The sequence below is a fragment of the Rana temporaria genome, chromosome 1 (genome assembly GCF_905171775.1).
Source record: "Rana temporaria chromosome 1, aRanTem1.1, whole genome shotgun sequence".
NCBI lineage: Eukaryota > Metazoa > Chordata > Amphibia > Anura > Ranidae > Rana > Rana temporaria.
The window spans coordinates 214,868,199-214,888,509 of record NC_053489.1 but is presented as its reverse complement, the minus strand read 5'-3'; the positions used below and the strand labels follow the sequence as shown (position 1 = coordinate 214,888,509).

Below are 20,311 nucleotides of genomic sequence, written 5' to 3'. Positions count from 1 at the left end.
CAGTGAAGAAGGGGCTAAGGGGCTGGCAGTGCTGTTCTAGGAAACTAAGGGTCTCCTGGGAGTGCAGGGGGGCTGTGTAATGTGCAGAGGTGGGGGGCTGTGTAATGTGCAGAGGTGGGGGGCTGTGTAATGTGCAGAGGTGGGGGGCTGTGTAATGTGCAGAGGTGGGGGGCTGTGTAATGTGCAGAGGTGGGGGGCTGTGTAATGTGCAGAGGTGGGGGGCTGTGTAATGTGCAGAGGTGGGGGGCTGTGTAATGTGCAGAGGTGGGGGGGCTGTGTAATGTGCAGAGGTGGGGGGCGCTGTGTAATGTGCACAGGTGGGGGGGCTGTGTAATGTGAAGAGGTGGGGGGGCTGTGTAATGTGCAGAGGTGGGGGGCTGTGTAATGTGCAGAGGTGGGGGGGCTGTGTAATGTGCAGAGGTGGGGGGGCTGTGTAATGTGCAGAGGTGGGGGGGCTGTGTAATGTGCAGAGGTGGGGGGGCTGTGTAATGTGAAGAGGTGGGGGGGCTGTGTAATGTGCAGAGGTGGGGGGCTGTGTAATGTGCAGAGGTGGGGCGCTGTGTAATGTGCAGAGGTGGGGGGGCTGTGTAATGTGCAGAGGTGGGGGGGCTGTGTAATGTGCAGAGGTGGGGGGGCTGTGTAATGTGCAGAGGTGGGGGGGCTGTGTAATGTGCAGAGGTGGGGGGGGCTGTGTAATGTGCAGAGGTGGGGGGGCTGTGTAATGTGCAGAGGTGGGGGGGCTGTGTAATATGTAGAGGTGGGGGGCTGTGTAATGTGCAGAGGTAGAGAAGCTGTGAACATTTTTTTTCCTTAAACTTCCCTCTTAAAATTGGGGTGTGTGTTATACGCCGATAAATACGGTATATAAAACTGGCTAAAAAGCAAAGAAAAAAATAACAATAAAATTTACTCACAACAATTAATGTTTCCATTTAATAAGTAATAAATTGAAATGTTATTTTTTTTCTTCTATTTTTAGAGTCTTTTCCACCTGGACACAACTCGACCTCTGACCAGGGGAACTATCTGGAAGCTATTAATCTGTCATTTAATGGTATGTTTTTAAAGTTAAACTTACTGTAAGCAGTAGGGTAGAGTTTGTGAACTGTAATATGGCAATTTTATTGTCGTTTATATGATGTATAACATGGTCTTCTGTGTTGCTTTACCAGTGTTTGACAAGCACTATATAAATCGAAACTTTGACCGCACCGGGCAGATGTCTGTTGTGATCACCCCAGGAGTTGGCGTTTTCCAGGTTGATCGTTCTCTCATGATTCTGACTAAGCAACGCATGATTGATAATGGTGAGAATGCTGTGCAGTTTGATTTATGTACAAGCTGATGGCACACATATGCTTTCTCTTAGTATGATCATATACAACTTGATATAGGCAAGTGATGTCATGTAGGGGGTTAAATGTCAAGCAGAAATGAGTACTTGAGATTATCAGATTCAGATTTTCAAATCTGTAGGATTCTTTAGCACAAGTTCTAATTCATTGATAGTAAGGTGCCATTATGAAATTAAAATAAAATTTGGAGTAGGTCTCAGCTGTATAGGGATTATGGAACAGGAAAATGTTCAGTTTTTTTTTTTTTTTTACTTTCTCTTTAACCACTTGCTTACTGGGCACATAAACCCCCTTCGTTCCCAGGCGAAATCTCAGCGTCCGGCACTGCGTCGCTTTAACTGACAATTGCGCGGTCGTGCGACGTGGCTCCCAAACAAAATTGGCGTCCTTTTTTCCCCACAAATAGAGCTTTCTTTTGGTGGTATTTGATCACCTCTGCGGTTTTTATTTTTTGCGCTATAAACAAAAAAAGAGCGACAATTTAAAAAAAATATATATATTTTTTTACTTGTTGCTATAATAAATATCCCAATTTTTTTTTTTAAAAACTCTTTTTTTTCTCAGTTAAGGCCGATACGTATTTGTCGACGTATTTTTGTAAAAAAAAAAAAAAAATCGCAATAAGCGACTGGTTTGCGCAAAAGTTATAGCGCCTACAAAATGGGGAACAGAATTATGATTTTTTTTTTTTTTTTTTTTTACTAGTAATGGCGGCGATCTGCAATTTTTATTGGGACTGGGATATTGCGGCGGACGTATCGGACACTTTTGACACAAATTTGGCGCCATTCACATTTATACAGCGATCAGTGCTATAAAAATGCACGAATTACTGAATAAATGTGACTGGCAGTGAAGGGGTTAACACTAGGGGGTGAGGAAGGGGTTAACTGTGTAGCCTGGGTGTGTTATAACTGTGTGGGGGGAGGGGGGTGACTGGGGGAGGTGACCGATGCTGTGTCCCTATGTACAAGAGACACAGATCGGTCTCCTCTCCCTGACAGGACGTGGAGCTCTGTGTTTACACACAGAGCTCCACGTCCCTGCTGTCACCTGCCGTGTCACCGACGATCGCGTGTACCCGGCGGACATCGCGGCCGCCAGGTACACGCTTCGGGTCTTCGGCAATGCCCCGTTACAGTTTTTACCCGCCGCGCGCCACCCAGTGGCGCGCGCGGGTAATGCACATAAAAGGCCGTGTTTAAACGGCCACTTGGCACTTGAGAGCCGCGCTGCGGACGTATTTTGTCTATAGCGCGGATCTCAAGTGGTTAAGAAAGTGTGCATTGCTACCTTTTCTCCACGTCTGTTCACGTGTAACTAATATTAAAGGCTAAGTTAACCTTTTTTTTTTTTTTTTCTAAATTCCAGCTCCCCCCTGTACCAGTATAGAAACAATGTACTTTGTTTGCAAAAATAAAACCACTTTCCAATACTTCTACACAGGCTTGACTCTCTTCATAGTAGTTAAAACACACTGCTCGATTGCTTCTGCCTTACTACTTGGTCAAATTTTAGGTCATGACACAGGAACGAGTTGACTAGCTGATCTCATTAGCACACACCCTGCATCAGCTACCCTCAGCTAGTCAACTCCTTTCTGTGTCATGACCTAAAGTCTGTCCAGGAAGTAAGGCAGAAGTAATCTAGCAGTGTGTTTAAAGAGCTATGAAGAGAGTTAGGCAAGTCTGTGTAGAATTAATGGAAAGCTGTTTTATTTTTGCAAAAAAAGGACAGTAATGCTATATTGGTACATATGGGAGCTGGAATTTACAAAAAAAGATGAACAAAGGTGAACTTGGCCTTTTAAAATGAGAAAAGCAGGAAACTGATTAAATGCGTACATTCTGGGATCTGGTAGAACTACAGCCCCTCAGCTTTCTTTACAAGGTTATTTTCAGGCACATTGACGCAAGGCAGCGGCCAAGAGGTATATAGGCTGCCTGTTGATCTGTCCAAGAAGTGATGTACAGACAACATATTGAGGATCTATGCAGCTGCCATGGGCAACACTGCACCAGGCCGGGGGTTTTGGGGCTTCTGGAATACAAGTGTTTCCATCTCTCTCAGTAATTAGGCTGTCTGTGCGTGACAACCTTTTTTGTATTGTTCAGGTGGAACTAATATTTAAATATTTCAACACATCTTAGCCTACACCCACCCCCACCACCACCTCTTCATCCTCCTTAAGACCCCTTTCCCTTTCACACTGGGGTGGAGTTAGTGCCGCTAGTTTAAGTGCGGCTTTACCACTGTTATAGAGGCCGAGGAAAGGGTTAATAGCACCCAAGAAGCACCGCTACCGAAGTGCTTTGTAGGCGCTTCGGCAGCGGCGCCTGTTCATTATAATAGGCAGGGGCAGTGGGGCAGCGGTGTATACACCACTCCTCCACTGCCCCAATGATGCTACTTTCAGGACTTTTTTTCCCATCCTGCAAGCGCACCACCCCAGTGTGAAAACACTCAGGCTTTTCACACTGGGGATGCAGAAGAGACAGTTTATTGGCACTGTTCATGTGCTATTTTTTGTGCAAAAACGCCTAAAAAATGCCTCCAGTGTGAAAGAAATCTAATACTTTAACTAGAATTGCAGAAATCTCATCAAATGCTTGTGTTCTGGAATCTGGTAGACCTACAGTCCTTCAGCTTTCTTTATAAGGTTATTTTCAAGCATAGCTGTGTACAGACATGAGGCATCTGCATAGATATTTAAGGTTTGCCTGTTAATGTGTTGAAGAATTGATGTACAAACAGCAAATGGAGGTCTTTGCAGCTGCCTTGGGGCAGCACTGAACCAAGCTGTGGGTTTTCCAACTTCTAGAGTACAAGCATTTAAACAAAGCATTTTTGTTGTAGTGGGTGTTGGAGAATGCAAGGGCTGCATAAAAATGTTCTATAATTTCAGTTCCACTGAATATTTTACGTATTTACAGTATTCTTAGCAAGCATTAAATAAGCTTAAGCCCTGGTTCACACTGGAGCGTTTTGACATGTGATTTGACATGTCAAATCGGCAGCAATTGCCGCCAATGGCATCGTTCTCAATCAGTGGTTTCTGTACTACTTTTTGCGAAACCTGCAGAAACCTGCACAGATGTCTTTGAAATCCCGGCTGATATCGGGACTCACATGCGGGAGTGAAATTCGCTGAACTCGCACGGCTTCATTCCCACACCTCAGTGTGAACCTGGATTTAGAGACACTGGCCCAGATTCAGGTAGAATCGCGCAATATTTGCGTGGGCAAAGAGCAAATATTTTTTCTCTGCGCCCACGCAAATATTGCGCTTTGCCCGCGATTCACGGAGCAGTTGCTCCGTAAATTGCGCGGGCAATATGCTAAACAGCCGGGCGCAAGGCTGCCTAATGTAAATGATCCCGCCGGGGGCGGGAATCATTTAAATTAGGCGCGCTCCCGCGCCGAGCGAACAGCGCATGCTCCGTCGGGAAACTTTCCCGACGTGCATTGCGGCAAATGACGTCGCAAGGACGTCATTTGCTTCTAAGTAAACGTGAATGGCGTCCAGCGCCATTCACGGTTCACTTACGTAAACGACGTGAAATTTAAATTTCACGGGCGGGAGGCGCAGCTATACTTTAGCATAGGTTGCCCCTGCTATAGCAGGAGCAACCTTGCGCTAAAGTCGCCGTATGGAAACTCCGTACCTTGCGTGCGCAGGGCCCGCGCAACTTTTGTGAATCGGTGGTAGTATGCAATTTGCATACTATACGCCGATCACAATGGCCGCGCCCCCTAGCGGCCAACGCAAGAATGCAGCCTGGGATGTGAAGGCATAAGGAGGCTTATGTCTGTCAGATCCTAGGCTGCATTCGGTGTAACGAGGTTCCTGAATCAGGAGCACTCGTTACACCGGAGCAAGTAAGCCCTTGCGCCGCGCAACCTATGGTTGCGCGGGCGCAAGTGCTTCTTGAATCTGGGCCACTGTCACTTTGCCCATTCAGGGCAAAGTAACAGCATTTGTGAGAAGATCCCCTAGCTTCCAACCCACTGATGCCTATTCAGTAATCTCACACTGCTCTTGCCTCTATTTCAGCCAGCGCAAAACACTACAGGTATTCTTCCAGGTATGGGGGTGCATGTGACCTCCTGCAATGTAGAAGTTTTGTATCAGTGATCAGGGGGTGTGGGTAAACTTTTAACAAGACCATTTTAGGAAGTAGAAAGTTGGGTTTATGTAAAGTTGATAAGCAGAAAATTTTAAAGGAACTCAAGACAAAACATTTTTTTTCCATTTTGGATAGTGTAAGGGAGAATTATAACTTCTGTCAATGGTTTTGCCATCTGTGTCCCATAGGGGATATTTCCCTTCACTTCCTGTCCCATAGCCTAAACAGGTTGTGAAAGGAAATCCCTCCAAAGTAAAGGAATCCTGGCGTGACACCAGGGTGACCAGAACTAGTGTCCCCATTGGAAGATTTCCCCTCTATTACTGTTCTGACGTCAACCCAAACCTTAGGATTTTCTTTTTTACTTTCGATAATATTGGTAAACAGGACAAATGGAAAGAGAGAGTGGGTAACCGCTCAAAGAGAACCAGGTAATCTGATTCCTGTGGTCCGAGCCAAGGGTGCAGGCAGTGCAATCAAAATGCAGGTTAGGATGTTGTGCTGTTTTTTGCTGTGGCATGTATTTTGTGATTTTTAATTAAAGGAGGAGTTTTTTTGGAGTGCGGCTGTCCCAGCTTTTTTCCTTCATCCTAACCTGCAAAAGGACAAATGGAAAGGGTGAATCTCCCTAAGACCCCTTTCACACCGTGCGTTAGCGGTAAAGCTCTTCTCATTTTAGCGGTGCTTTATAGCTGTTTACGCAGCGCTTTTCGGCCACTAGCGGAGAGCTTTTAACTCTAGCGTCCGAAGGAGTTAAAAACGCCTGTGTTGTGGCGCTACCGAACCGCTTTTCAGGTGCTTTGGAAGTGCTGTCTATTCATTGCAATGGGAAAGGGGCGTTTTGGGAGCACCGCATGGGTGTGAAAGCCCTCAGGCTTTCACATTCGGGTGGCACGGGAGGCAGTTCTCAGGCGCGTTACCGGTGCTATTTTCTAGCGCTAAAACGCCTGAAAATTGCCTTAGTGTTAAAGGGGTCTAACGGTGCCACAGGCAGCAATAAAACCCTGACAGGTGTTCTCCACTCTTCCAAAAGTAGAAAAAAAGATTTGTCTTTAGTTACATTTTAAAAAGAGCTGTCCATGGAAGCTTTGGTTTTTTTAGGGGCCCTTTTAATTGTTTTTTAATGTTTGCAGGAATTGGTGTAGACCTGGTGTGTATGGGAGAGCAGCCCCTTCATGCAGTGCCATTATTCAAGGTAAAACTTCTACTCATCTCAAGAAGGATTCCTTTTTCCACTAAGCATTCTTAGAATTCTTCAAATGAGCCAATTAAAATTTTAAATGTATGTTTTGTTTTATACATTTTTTAGTCTTTAACCATTTGAGTACAAGCCTTTAATATCCCTTCATTACCAGGCCAGTTTCAGTTTTCAGTGTTGTGTTAGTGTGACTGACACTTAGCCTGTCATGCAATACTACATAAATTCATTTTATATAATTTTTGAGACAGAGCTTTCTTTTGGTGGTGTTTTAAAAGCAGATTTTTTAATTTGTTTTACTATAAAAAGAAAAATAGGCCCACAAATTTTGAAAAAAACAACAAAAAACAGTTTCCCTACTGCTAAGAGAAAAAAAACTGAAAATTAGTAAAACACCCAAAATTACCCTTTTTTGGAGAGGACATCTTAAGGTGATCTCAGTTTTTGCCACACTTTTTGAAAATGAAGAAACCTGCCGGTACTGATGGGGGTTTACACACGGAACTTGAGAATGGTCCACTAGATACATTAATATACAGGACATACACAGAGGAAGGAAAAAGTGAAGAAGTTAATGTTCTGGTCACATACAATGGTAGGGTGGAGATGAAGGGATTAATGTTTTAGATGTGCAGGATAAGGAAAGTGAAAGGGTTAATATACCGGTAACATGGAGACCGCATGGTTCAAGTATGTGTAATGGAGGTGGGAGTCATGAAAAGTTTAATGAAAACGATTCAATGAAACAGAATGAAAGAATCTACAGCTCCATCCATTCATTCTGTGCTCATTCATAAGTTCTTAATCAGTTGTAATGGGAAGGGGAGAGATCTCCACTGTAAACAGTACCATGTGATCACTGTTATGGGCGATCACATGGTACCCAGTGCCTTGAATCTGCTGGGCACAATGTCTCTGTGGACTGACCTGTCTAATGACAGCTCAGTACACAGCAATTATTGGATGGATCAACCACCGGACAGCTATTTATCTAGTGCCAATCATAAACAGCTCTAAGCATATAAAAGACTGGTGATCTGTCATTGATAGATGTACATAGGTAGAAAAAGGTAAGTAACCCTGTTACCACTATAAAAGGTCAAAAATGGGCAGGAAATATGTTTCCTTGCATGCTCATATAACTTTTTAGAATGCCTCTGGAGCTGTTATAACTCTGGTGTTCTGTTCTGCAAAACATGACTAGTTTCTGTGTTAGAGACCTCAGGCCCACCCTTTCCTGTTCCACAAAATTAGTTCATGACCACAGGAGTTGATGAAGTTTACACGATAATGTGTCCTGGGTTTCTAGGTTCTACAAGATATGTGCATGAAGGAAAGAGAAAGGCGCCTCCAAGTGCAGTGGTTAACAGATTTATTACATGCACAATGGAATGTAAAAAATGGAGTGTAAAAACACTTACAAGATAGTATATGGTCATAGGCATATAATGATTGGCCTCATGTGGATCGCTGTAATCCTCGTCTGTCTAGGGGAGAGAGAGAGCTGTCCTGCAGCTGTCACAGTCCCTGGTGACGTGGATTGGCGAGGAGGTAAAGATGCCATGAGGCGGACCGGGTTCTGGAAACAAGCTTGAACGCATGCGGCCGATGTGACGTCAGGTGAAGGTGGTGGGCAGTAATGCATTTCAGAGCATGTGCAGCTACTTTGTCAGAGGTCTGATGAAGGAGCTGTGCATGCTCCGAAACGCGCTACCGCCCACCACTTTTATCTGTTGTCACATCGGCCGCGGGCGTTCCAGCTTGGTTCCAGAATCCAGGCCGCCTGTTTGCATCTTCACCTCCTTGCCAAACCGCGTCACCAGATACTCTGACAGCTGCAGGACAGCTCTCTCTCTCCCCCAGGCAGACGAGGATTACAGTGATCCGCATAAGGACAAATCATTATATGCCTATGACCTCTTACTCTCTTGCAAGTATTTTTAATCCCATTGTGCCTGTAATAAATCTGTTTACCACTGCACTTTGAGGCGCCTTTGTCTTTCCTTTTTGACCCTCCAGAGCTGCTACTTTTCTAAGTGATGCCTTTAGTACTGTTACTAAGGACCAGATACTCAGCCTCACCAGAGCGCCCTCATCTCTCCCTCCTTTCAAGAGATACCTCTTATGCCTCGTACACACGATCGGAATTTCCGATGGAAAAAGTCAGACAGGATTTTTTCATCAGATATTCCGACCGTGTGTGTGCCCCATCTGACTTTTTTCCATCGGAGTTTAGAAAGAGAACATGTTCTCTTTTTTTCCGATGGAAAAAAATCCTATCGGAAATTCTGCATGCTCAGAATAAAGTCGACGCATGCTCGGAAGCATTGAACTTCATTTTTCTCGGCTCGTTGTAGGTCACCGCGTTTTAGACGGACGGAATTTGGCATGACAGTGTGTATTCAAGACAGCTTGAACGAAATTCTGTCGGAAAATTCCGCCTAAGTTTATCCCGTCGGAAAAAACGATCGTGTGTACAGGGCATTTACTTTCAGCATCCCCTGCTTATCTTTAATAAACCACAGGAACATAAAATATCAGATGTTTACACAGTTATTGTTGTTGCAGCTGCACAATAAGAGTAGCCCTGGAGATTCGCGCCCTGTGGATGATTACAACATTCCACACTGGATTAACCATAGGTGAGAACATTAGCTCAAGTGATGATAGTCTTCCATTAGCACATAGTCTAATGCTGATCATCTTTTCCAGCTTCTACACATCACAGAGTCAACCACTCAATAGCGGCTTCACTCCACGCATCAAACTGGCTGCTCGAAAGGTAAAATAAAAGGATCTACTAAGATTTCACGGTCCAGTTGCATTTGATTACCTCACTGTGAATGGGTTGTGTTTCATAAAATGTACATCCAGCTCGTGTTTTTGGGTCTGTAAAGGATACGGTTTGTCTGGTATTTTGATGTTGGCTTCTATATGTTTCAAGAATATTGTATTCCTTTCTTAAGTTTTGTATCTTTATATTTAGATGAACAGTGACAAGGGCAGGATTGGAAGGGATCCATGTAAGTACAATTTTGCCTTCACTTGTCTGTGTCCAGGATGGGATTTTATATTACAAGTCAGTTCTTAGCAAATCTTTTATAAATGTTTCATTCCATTTTGTTTAAAGCACTGGGAAGCCCCAAAGAGACAGAGAATGCTCTACCCATCCAAATAGACTATGATGGTTATGACTCACAGGTGTTCAGATTGCCAGGCCCATCCAGAGCTCAACGCACAACCACCTTTAGGTAAAGAGAATGACAGTACATATGATGATAGATATATTTTACTATGGTATTGTGTTTTACTATGTTAGTGGATACATCACTTTTTTATGCTCTTCAGTGAATGATGTCACTTTGTGATTAAAAGCTTAATAGCATGAAATGTGTAAGACTATCTAACTGCTCTCCTCTACCTTTGCATTATTACACATATTAACCACTTAAGGACTGGACCAATATGCAGCTAAATGACCCAAGGGGTTTTTACAATTCGGCACTGCGTCGCTTTAACAGACAATTGCGCGGTCGTGCGACGTGGCTCCCAAACAAAATTGGCGTCCTTTTTTCCCCACAAATAGAGCTTTCTTTTGGTGGTATTTGATCACCTCTGCGGTTTTTATTTTTTGCGCTATAAACAAAAATAGAGCGACAATTTTGAAAAAAATTCAATATTTTTTACTTTTTGCTATAATAAATATCCCCCAAAAACATATCTAAAAAAAATTTTTTTCCTCAGTTTAGGCCGATACGTATTCGTTTACCTATTTTTGGTAAAAAAAATCGCAATAAGCGTTTATCGATTGGTTTGCGCAAAATTTATAGCGTTTACAAAATAGGGGATAGTTTTATTGCATTTTTATAAAAAAACATTTTTTACTACTAATGGCGGCGATCAGCGATTTTTTTCGTGACTGCGACATTATGGTGGACACTTCGGACAATTTTTACACATTTTTGGGACCACTGTCATTTTCACAGCAAAAAATGCATTTAAATTGCATTGTTTATTGTGAAAATGACAGTTGCAGTTTGGGAGTTAACCACAGGGGGCGCTGTAGGAGTTAGTGTTCACTTTGTGTGTGTTTACTACTGTAGGGGGGTGTGGCTGTAGGACTGACATCATCGATCGAGTCTCCCTTATATAAGGGATCACTCGATCGATACGCCGCCACAGTGAAGCACGGGGAAGCCGTGTTTACATACGGCTCTCCCCGTTCTTCAGCTCCGGGGAGCGATCGCGACGGAGCGGCTATAAACGAATAGCCGAGCCGTCGTCCCGGATCGCTCCCCGAGGGGATCCGACCGCCGCATGTAGCGGGGGGGGGGGGGTCCCGATCGGACCCCTGACCCACGTCTAGGCAGGCACGTACAGGTACGTTGATGTGCCTGTCCGTGCCATTCTGCCGACGTATATCTACATGAGGCGGTCGGGAAGTGGTTAATCATCATGCCAAAGCACAGACATTCCTTAGCTATAGATTGCCTCTGAATAATAAACTAAAGTCATAGTATATTTTCAGTGAGTGCACGTTTTGAGCTAAAATGTAAAGTCATTGTACACCCTTATATATACCAAGTGGAGTGACTGGCCTCAAGTGATTCACAATGATGGAAATAATTATCCTACATAAGTTGTACCTGTCTATCATCAGTCGTCTTTCCCCTACATCCATTCAAAGTGCAGAATTTACACAGGATCTCTCATCTCTGAAAATCAGGGGGAGGGGAGCTGAAGTTACATCAGTAAGAGAGGTGATTGGAGGGAAGGGACACATCCCCCTTCATACAGCACAAAGGAACAGAGCTAAGGATGTCAATCACAGACTGTGCCCTCCCCTGTCAGCATTTTCTCTTGGTGTCAGGAAAACTCATTAGAAGTGATGATCACAGAGGAACAAACACTTAGGGCCAGATCCACAAAAGGGATACGCCGTCGTATCCCTGTTTCTATCTATGCGACTGATTCACAGAATCAGTTACGCATAGATATTCCTAAGATCCGGCAGGTGTAATAGTTTTACACTGTCGGATCTTAGGATGCAGTACCTCGGCCGCCGCTGGGGGCATTTGTCGTAGAAATTCCGCGTCGGGTATGCAAATTAGCACTTTCCCTTCGTTATTTCTACATAAGTTGTTAGTTTGCAAACGCAAAATAAGGGCTACTTTTACAAAGTGGAAAGTTAGTACACCATGTAAAAGTAGACCCTTCTTTCCCGCGACGCTGTCAACATTTTTTTTTTTATTTTTTTTTTTCCCGCCGCATCTCTTTTTTTCCCAAACGCAACTTTGTTTACCCGCCGCGATTCACAAAACTCGGCGTAACGTAACTTCGCGCAAAGCACGTCGGGAAAATCGCGTCGGGAGCATGCGCAGTACGTCCAGCGCGGGAGCGCGCCTAATTTAAATGGGACTCGCCCCATTAGATTGGGCACGCCTTGCGCCGGACAGATTTAAGTTACACAGCCGAAAATTTCTAGGTAAGTGCTTTGTGGATCGGGCACTTAGGTAGAAATTTTGCGGCGGTGTAACTTAAATAGGAAGATTTAAGTTAAACCCGCTGGCTGTGGATCTGGCCCTTAGTGCTCTGGATTAACACACACTATAAGGATACGCTTTGTTCATATTTCATGTCTGAGGTTTACAACCAATTTATTTTTTATCTTGAAAGTAATTTTATCAAGTATTTAACCACTTAAGGACCACCTAACGACGATATGCGTCGGCAGAATGGCACCGCTGGGCACAATCACGTACCTGTACGTGATTGTATAAAGCTCATCGGTGGGTCGCGGGCGCGTGCTCGCGAAACACTCCCGCGACCCGGACCGAAGCTCCGTGACCTCGGCCGTGGGACTCGCGGACCCGATCGCCGCTACAGTCCCACGATCGGTCCCCAGAGCTGAAGAACGGGGAGAGCCGCATGTAAACACGGCTTCCTCGTTCTTCACTGTGGCGCTGTCATCGATTGTGCGTCCCTATATTAGGGAACACACAATCAATGACGTCAGACCTACAGCCACACCCCCCTACAGTTGTAAACACACTTCAGGGAACACATAACCCCTTCAGCACCCCCTTGTGGTTAACTCCCAAACTGCAACTGTCATTTTCACAATAAACAATGCATTTTAAATGCATTTTTTGCTGTGAAAATGACAATGGTCCCAAAAATGTGTCAAAATTGTCGGAAGTGTCCGCCATAATGTCGCAGTCACGAAAAAAATCGATGATCGCCGCCATTAGTAGTAAAAAAAAAACATTTATAAAAATGCAATAAAACTATCCCCTATTTTGTAAACGCTATAAATTTTGCGCAAACCAATCGATAAACGCTTATTGCGATTTTTTTTTTTACCAAAAATTGGTAGAAGAATACATATCGGCCTAAACTGAGGAAAAAAATATTTTTTATAAATGTTTTTGGGGGATATTTATTATAGCAAAAAGTTAAAAATATTGAATTTTTTTTTAAAGTGTCGCTCTATTTTTGTTTATAGCGCAAAAAATAAAAACCGCAGAGGTGATCAAATACCACCAAAAGAAAGCTCTATTTGTGGGAAAAAAAGGACGCCAATTTTGTTTGGGAGCCACGTCGCATGACCGCGCAATTGTCAGTTAAATCGACGCAGTGCCGAATCGCAAAAAGGGGCCTGGTCTTTTACCTGCATTTTGGTCAGGGTCTTAAGTGGTTAAAGTAGATCTAAACCCTAAATGGATGCCATTTAGTTTGCTAAAGCACCATGCTTTTTTTCAATACTAATCAATAAAAGATACAGGGTTAGAAGGAATTCTGAAACATCTGGGTTACACTGCTACCTTTAGAAGAATTGGACACTGACAACAAAAAATATTGTTAATCGGCCAATATAACCCCTCCCACTCCAATCATGCTTCAGTTTTTTACTAGAGACCTAGGAGAAAGGATGTCATTCTCTTCAGAAAAAGGCACATCCATCTTTCTAGACTTTTTTTTCCTTTATTAAGATATTTTTCTTCATTTAAGATCCTTTGTTAGCTTTAGAGCTTGTTCTGGATTGACTGATCTTTGACAGGGTCTTGCAGGCCTGTGGAGGTTCAGTCTGATGACATTACTCCTAAGCTTCACAAGTTCTCTTAAGCCTCGTACACACGATAGGTTAACCATAGGACAACAGTCTGAAGGACCGTTGTCATAGGTTAACCGATGAAGCTGACTGATGGTCTGTCACGCCTACACACCATAGGTTAAATAACCGATCGTGTCAGAACGTGGTGACGTAAAACACACCGACGTGCTGAAAAAAACGAAGTTCAATTCTTCCAAGCATGCGTCGACTTGATTCTGAGCATGCGTGGGTTTTTAAGCGATGGTCGTGCCTACTAACGATCGGTTTTGACCTATCGGTTACCAATCCATAGGTTAATTTTAAAGCAAGTTGTCTTTTTTTTAACCTATGGTTAAATAACCTATGGGGCCTACACACGATCGGTTTTGACCGATGAAAACGGTCCTTCAGACTGTTGTCCTCTGGTTAACCTATCGTGTGTACGAGGCTTTAGGTTATCAGTCTGGGCTCCCTTACAAATCTACAAATTGCCAAACTTTTTTTCAGTACTCATCACCTTTTTCAAAGATACTGCTCAGTCCAGGGTTTTTCTTCCACAGGACAAACTTTCCCAGGGTTACCAACTTTCAGTAAATTTACAAACAGTTTGTAAAATCCATAAGTTTTGCATTGTCCATGAATGTGCGTTACTGACATGCAGTCTGCATGATTGTAATGGACATTTATAGACAGATACGGATTTTACAAATTGTTCATAAAATTTACTGACATTTGGCAACCCTGCAAACTCCTTGACTCTCCATTCCAAATTTCGGACACTGTAGTCTATGAGCTTTTGCATGAGAGTTCAAGATTTGATGGTGGCCTCCTTGGAGGCACTTTCATATGCCCAGTTCCACTCCAAACTGTTGCAAACCAACATTCTGGTTTAGTTAGGGAACAGTTTTTGGACCTACCAATTCACCTGACACCCAAGCACAGGTTGTCTCTGGCATGGTCGCATAGAAATCCAACCCTGGAGTCTGGGAAAAAAAAATCTCCAGACATATGCCATCCTGACAGGCTAAAGGCTTGTTCACCCAAGCAAACCCTGTGCCCAATCAACATACTGGAGCTGCAAGTGACTCAATTGTAATTTTTTTAAATGCAGGACCTCTCTACCGCAAGGTCATCTGATCCGAAATCAGTGAGACAGAACCACATCTGCCGCATACATTAATTATCAGGGAGTTCAAGGAGAACCTGACCAGTTTCTGTCTTGGGCAGAACTTCATGTTCCAGCTGTTTCTGCTGTACATACAGTATTTCTCAACTGTCAGCCTCTGGACTCTTTCAGTTTCTGAGTTGGCAGCTGTCGTGTAGAGAACCCTTTATTCTACATAGTGATAACATTGTCTAAGGTGGTTTTTCTCCTTTCCGCTTAACCAGGACATTGAACTTCCATCTTTGTGTTCTACAACAGCTCATCCCAAGGAGATTTGCCTCCCTTGTTTGGATTTGGTACAAGCTGTTTCAGCCTGACTGACTCCCGGTTTGTCTTTTCTAAGGGGTAGGCCTGCCTCTCGTTCCACCATTTCTAGGTGGCTTAAGCAACTCACCATCCAAATCTATAGGCTGAGAAACAAGGTTCCACTGAATCATGGCAGGAGTAGGAAAGGTTATAATGGCTGATCAACAGTGTTTTTGTTGCCAGTGTCCAATTCTTAAGGTGGCATTATAACCCTGTTGTCTCAGAATTCCTTCGTACCCTTCCTCCCTTGAAGGAATATTTTATTGACAATTTGCTTATAGTTAGTAAAGTGCTATTAAAGATTTTTTATTTATTTTTTTTAATAAAAAACATGTTATACTTACCTGCTCTGTGCAGTTTTTTTGCACAGAGAAGCCTCGGTCCTCCTCTTGCTGCGGAGTGCTCCTGCTTGCTATGGGGACACCCGAGTAGGCTCGCTCTTGAAACGCTGCCCTGTGTCTATTCGTACACAGAGATCGGCTCTCTCCTCATTGGCTCACTGGCTGTGATTGACAGTAGTGGGAGCCTGCTGCACACAGGTTTTGTACCTTCATGCATAAAATCACCACGATTACCTATACTCACTACCCTAGGTGCATGTGACAGAGTGACCACACAGGTGCACAACTGGGAGACAGTTTTCATCCTATTACAGGATGTGTCTGAACAAGGATCACCAGTTATTATTCTTATGGCTCATGCACACTGCAGCTAAAAAAAACAGCTTTTACATGCATTTGAGCTTTTATTTCTCTGCCTAATAAAAGCTTGCAGAAGCTTTGTGCTTTTTTTGTACACTTTTATTGAGCTTTTTGGAGTAAAAGTTATTTTTTGTTTGTTTGTTTTCCCACAAACCCCCTTCGCTCAGCAAATTTTTTCCTTTTTTCTGTGTATAACTATTTTTAGTCCTTATGCTGCTAGTTTTAGTAAATTAATAGGAAGGTATGTTTGTGACGGTAGTAGAAAATATCCCTGTCAAGCATTCCCTTCTTCCCATAAAAGAAAATCGCCCAGTATTCCATGAGTAGAAATCCCTGGAATCGCCTAATAATCCACACATGAGCCAAAGCTTAATGCTGGAACAAGAGACACTTTAATGGCAGCATTCAGCTAGCTATATACAGTTTTCAAGCTAATCATCAATCAAAGAACAATGAAATCTCCACCCCCTTTCCACACACTGGGCTCCCATACAGATTATAGGTAGACACTCCGGTGCCGACCCTGACAGACCTATTTCTTTAGATCATGACATCAGTGAAGTTAATTACTACAACGAAGCAATCAGAATAATTAACATGAGCCAATTATCTAATCATTTAGCCTGACGATACAAGACACATCTCTTAAGGGTAAACACAGGTCTTCTTCACACACACAATAGATCAATTACCCTTTAGAATAGAGAGCTGGCTGGTGATGGGACATTAGCACTTCAACAGTCTGTTATGCAGAGGAATGAGTCACACATGAAATCACCTTGTACACCTAACACACACAGCATTAAAATAGCAGGGAGAGAATTAGACTGAAGCATATAGGCAATTGCATACAAGTCCTTCACAATGTTATATTTTACTTGTTTAAAAAAAAAAATTCCGTTGCTTATGTCATACATTCCAGGAGTCTTTATTATGACATTATGTCATACATCCCAGGAGTCTTTTATGAGCATTTTTTTTCTTTCGTCAGGAGGAGGGGCTTTCTCTTAGCTAAGCATGCCTTCCTGCCTTCATGCCTGAACCAAGGGCAGATGGATTTCAGTAAGTAAATCATCTGCCCTAACTCAGGATGGCTACAGATAGAAATGCTAGGGAGATGTATTTCAAAGTGATTTCTCAACAAAATTAAGCATGGATGGGCGAAACTGCTTTGAATATTAAAAAATCATTTAGATCAGATTTTCAGTTTGTGATACTCAGATACAGCTTGGTTCCACTTTAAGTGACTTGGCAGCTTTGCATAGTACAGCCACAGTTCTTCAAGAAGTGACAGTTCCAAAATATTCCTTCAAGGGAGTCTCTCAACCAGTTTATGATATTGGATACTCCCTTGAAGGAATATTTTATTGATAATTTGCTTATAGTTAGTAATGATGCCATCAGTTTAATTTCTTTGTAGTAAACAAGCCTCATGAGTGGTATATGTTTAGCTTTTGCATGTTTTTTTTTATGTCTCATTAAAGTCTTTCTTTTACACAGGCCAGTGAGAGAAACCCAGACTCGGAAAAGTTCCTGTTCTTACGATGCGTCTTGTAGCCCCTCCCAGCAGAGTCGCCCCTTCCCAGCTGAGGAGGGACGGAGCCAGGCATCAGATGAGAGTTCCCTGGGCAAAATCTCAAACATCCTTCTCATTCCACGGCCACACCTCCATCAGTATGAAGCCAGCAGTTCTTTGGGATACACCAGTAACAGAGGTAATTGGTTATATTATTTGCTGGAAAAAAAAACTAAACTGAAAAAAGGACTCTTTTTGAGGTTAGGAGACTTTTTCTTTTTACTTAAAATGCAGATTTAATAGGTTAATAATCATTTTAGAATAAGGTGTTGATTTATTAAAGGCAAATAGATGGTGCAGTTGCACTCATTTTTCCCAGAGCTTGGAGAATGTGGTAATTTTCCTTGCACTTGATTGGGTATTCTTTACAAAGTGAAACTTTACCTCATTTACTAAGCTGCGAGGAAAGGGAGTGCAACAGCACTTGCAGTTTTCCTTTACTAAATCAACCCCTATAGACTTGTTAAACAGTATGCTGTAGGTTCTCTGCTATGCTGAACTGCCCTATGTGACGATTATAAATGTAAAGAAAACAGCTGCAATTGTAAAGTATATATACAAGGTAAATAAATAATTTTTGCTTTGTTCTCTATTTATGATGTAAAAGTAAGCTAGTATTGAGTTTCAAATGCTATAGTGATTTTCTGATGGTTTAGTACAATGGGTACATTTCTCCACGTGTTTATATCCAACAATACACCAAACATTGTATGTTAAAATTAATTGTTTTCGAAATTGACAGTTGGACATCTTATTGTAAAAAAACAAATACCTTGGAACACCACAGATGGTTAAAAACTCATGTAACCAATGGAAAATAGTCTAATGCTGTGTACACACGATCGGAAATTCCGACAAGAAAACCGTGGATTTTTTTCCGAAATAATTTTGGCTCAAACTTGTGTTGCGTACACACGGTCACACAAAATTCAGACCGTCAAGAACGCGGTGACGTACAACACTACAGCGAGCCGAGAAAAATTAAGTTCAATGATTCCAAGCATGCGTCGAATTGATTCCGAGCATGCATGTTTTTTTGCGCGTCGGAATTGCACACAGACGATCTGAGTTTCCGACAAGAAATTTTCCCATCTGAAAAATTAAAAACCAGCTCTCAAATATTTGCTGTCGGAAATTCCCACAGAAAAAGTCAGATGGGGCCTACACACGGTCGGAATTTCCGACCAAAGGCTCACATCAAACTTTTTTCTTGCCGGAAATTTCGACCGTGCGTACTCGGCATTAGATTTCATATTGTTGTAAGTCCTGTTTAAAAGTGCAGGTTCAGGTAAAATCTGGTTGGCTGAGTCATCTGTGGACTTTTTTTACCTGTGTTTTTCAGCCAGAAGTTCTGCAATGGTTCAAAATCCCTTTTCTGCCTATCCCTCCTACTACAAGTAGGAATATTGGGCCAGATCCACAAAAGGGATACGACGGCGTATCCCTGTTTCTATCTTTGGAACTGATCCACAGAATCAGTTTCCAATAGATAGGGAGAAGATCCGACATGTGTAAGGGACTTACACTGTCGGATCTTAGGATGCAGTACCGCATCCGTCGCTGGGGGCATTTCGAGTCGAAATGCCGCTTTGGGTATGCAAATTAGCACTTACGGAGATCCACAAAGCTTTTACGCTTCGTTTTTTCTCCGTAAGTATTAGTTTGCAATCGTAAAATTAGGGCTGCTTTTACAAGGCCTAAACTGTTTAGGCCTTGTAAAAGTAGACCCTTCTATCCCGCGTCGCCGTCTTTTTTTTTTTTTTCAATTTTTTTTTTTTTCCCGCCGCAACTCGTATTTTTTTTTTTACGCCCGTCGCGATTCTCAAAACCCGGCGCAACGTAAAACCGGTCCGTCTGCATCCGGTTCCCCATAGGGCAGAGCGGAGCTGAGACAGGGCGGTCCCTGCACTGTGTGCGGGGACCGCCCTATCCGCCAACAGCTCAGCGGGGATCCCCGCTGAGCCGACGGAGACACACGGAGCGGACCCAGAAACGGTCCGCTCCGTGTGAAAGAGCCCTAAGGTATTTTTACCTTCTTTTAAGATAAGTTATCTTGTTCAAAAACTTTCACATGTACCAAAGTTGTTATCAATAATAGGATGGCAAGGCAGTCCATGACAGTAGGGTCTTGTCAGGATCCAGATCTGAACCTACAGTCTCTGCTGTGTCTGGCAGTATTTTTTCTTGCTGAGCCACCTTGGATGCTGCACAGATTCCTTACACAACCTTGTTGTATGTCTTGTTTCTCTTTAACCTTGAACCCTTTGCTCCTCCCATTAACTTCCTATTCAAGCCATGCCTTTGCACTTCTTATTTGCCATATTATTGTGCTCTCCCCAGCCAATATATCGCTCTTGTCCCCCCTGCTGCCATCCGTATCTTCACTAGCGCTCATTTACAACGCTTTGGCTTCATAGGGTCCCTGAGGGTGCTAATCTCAGCTAGTTGCCTGTATAGTAGAGACCCGGGAGCCAGAAATCTTGCTGATTGAAAGGGAATCAAATACTTATTTCACTCATTCAAATGCATATCAATTTATAACTTTTTTTAAATGTGTTTTTCTGGATATTTTTGTTGATAATTCTGTCTCTCGCTGTTAAAATAAACCTACCATTAAAATTATAGACTGATCATTTATTTGCCAGTGGACAACTGTACAAAATCACTCACTGTATATGTACAAAGCAAAAATCAGATTACATAACACAAATATACAGAATCGGGTATGCTGCACATATCTTTAGTATCTTTTTGTTTTTTGTATAATTTTTATTTATAAAAGACAATTAA

The 20,311-nt window shown here is 42.8% G+C and overlaps 1 protein-coding gene across 6 annotated transcripts in view; it reads left to right on the top strand.

Moving 5' to 3' along the window:
* DEPDC5 (DEP domain containing 5, GATOR1 subcomplex subunit) overlaps positions 1 to 20,311 on the top strand; it is a 127,576-nt gene that overhangs the window by 43,538 nt on the left and 63,727 nt on the right. For all 6 annotated transcript variants that reach the window (XM_040349692.1, XM_040349708.1, XM_040349699.1 and 3 more), the window contains exons 14-21: positions 980 to 1,054; positions 1,173 to 1,307; positions 6,616 to 6,677; positions 9,249 to 9,322; positions 9,393 to 9,462; positions 9,667 to 9,703; positions 9,811 to 9,931; positions 17,446 to 17,660. In XM_040349692.1, the coding sequence (XP_040205626.1) occupies positions 980 to 1,054; positions 1,173 to 1,307; positions 6,616 to 6,677; positions 9,249 to 9,322; positions 9,393 to 9,462; positions 9,667 to 9,703; positions 9,811 to 9,931; positions 17,446 to 17,660 (789 nt within the window). The remainder of the gene's footprint in view (positions 1 to 979; positions 1,055 to 1,172; positions 1,308 to 6,615; positions 6,678 to 9,248; positions 9,323 to 9,392; positions 9,463 to 9,666; positions 9,704 to 9,810; positions 9,932 to 17,445; positions 17,661 to 20,311) is intronic.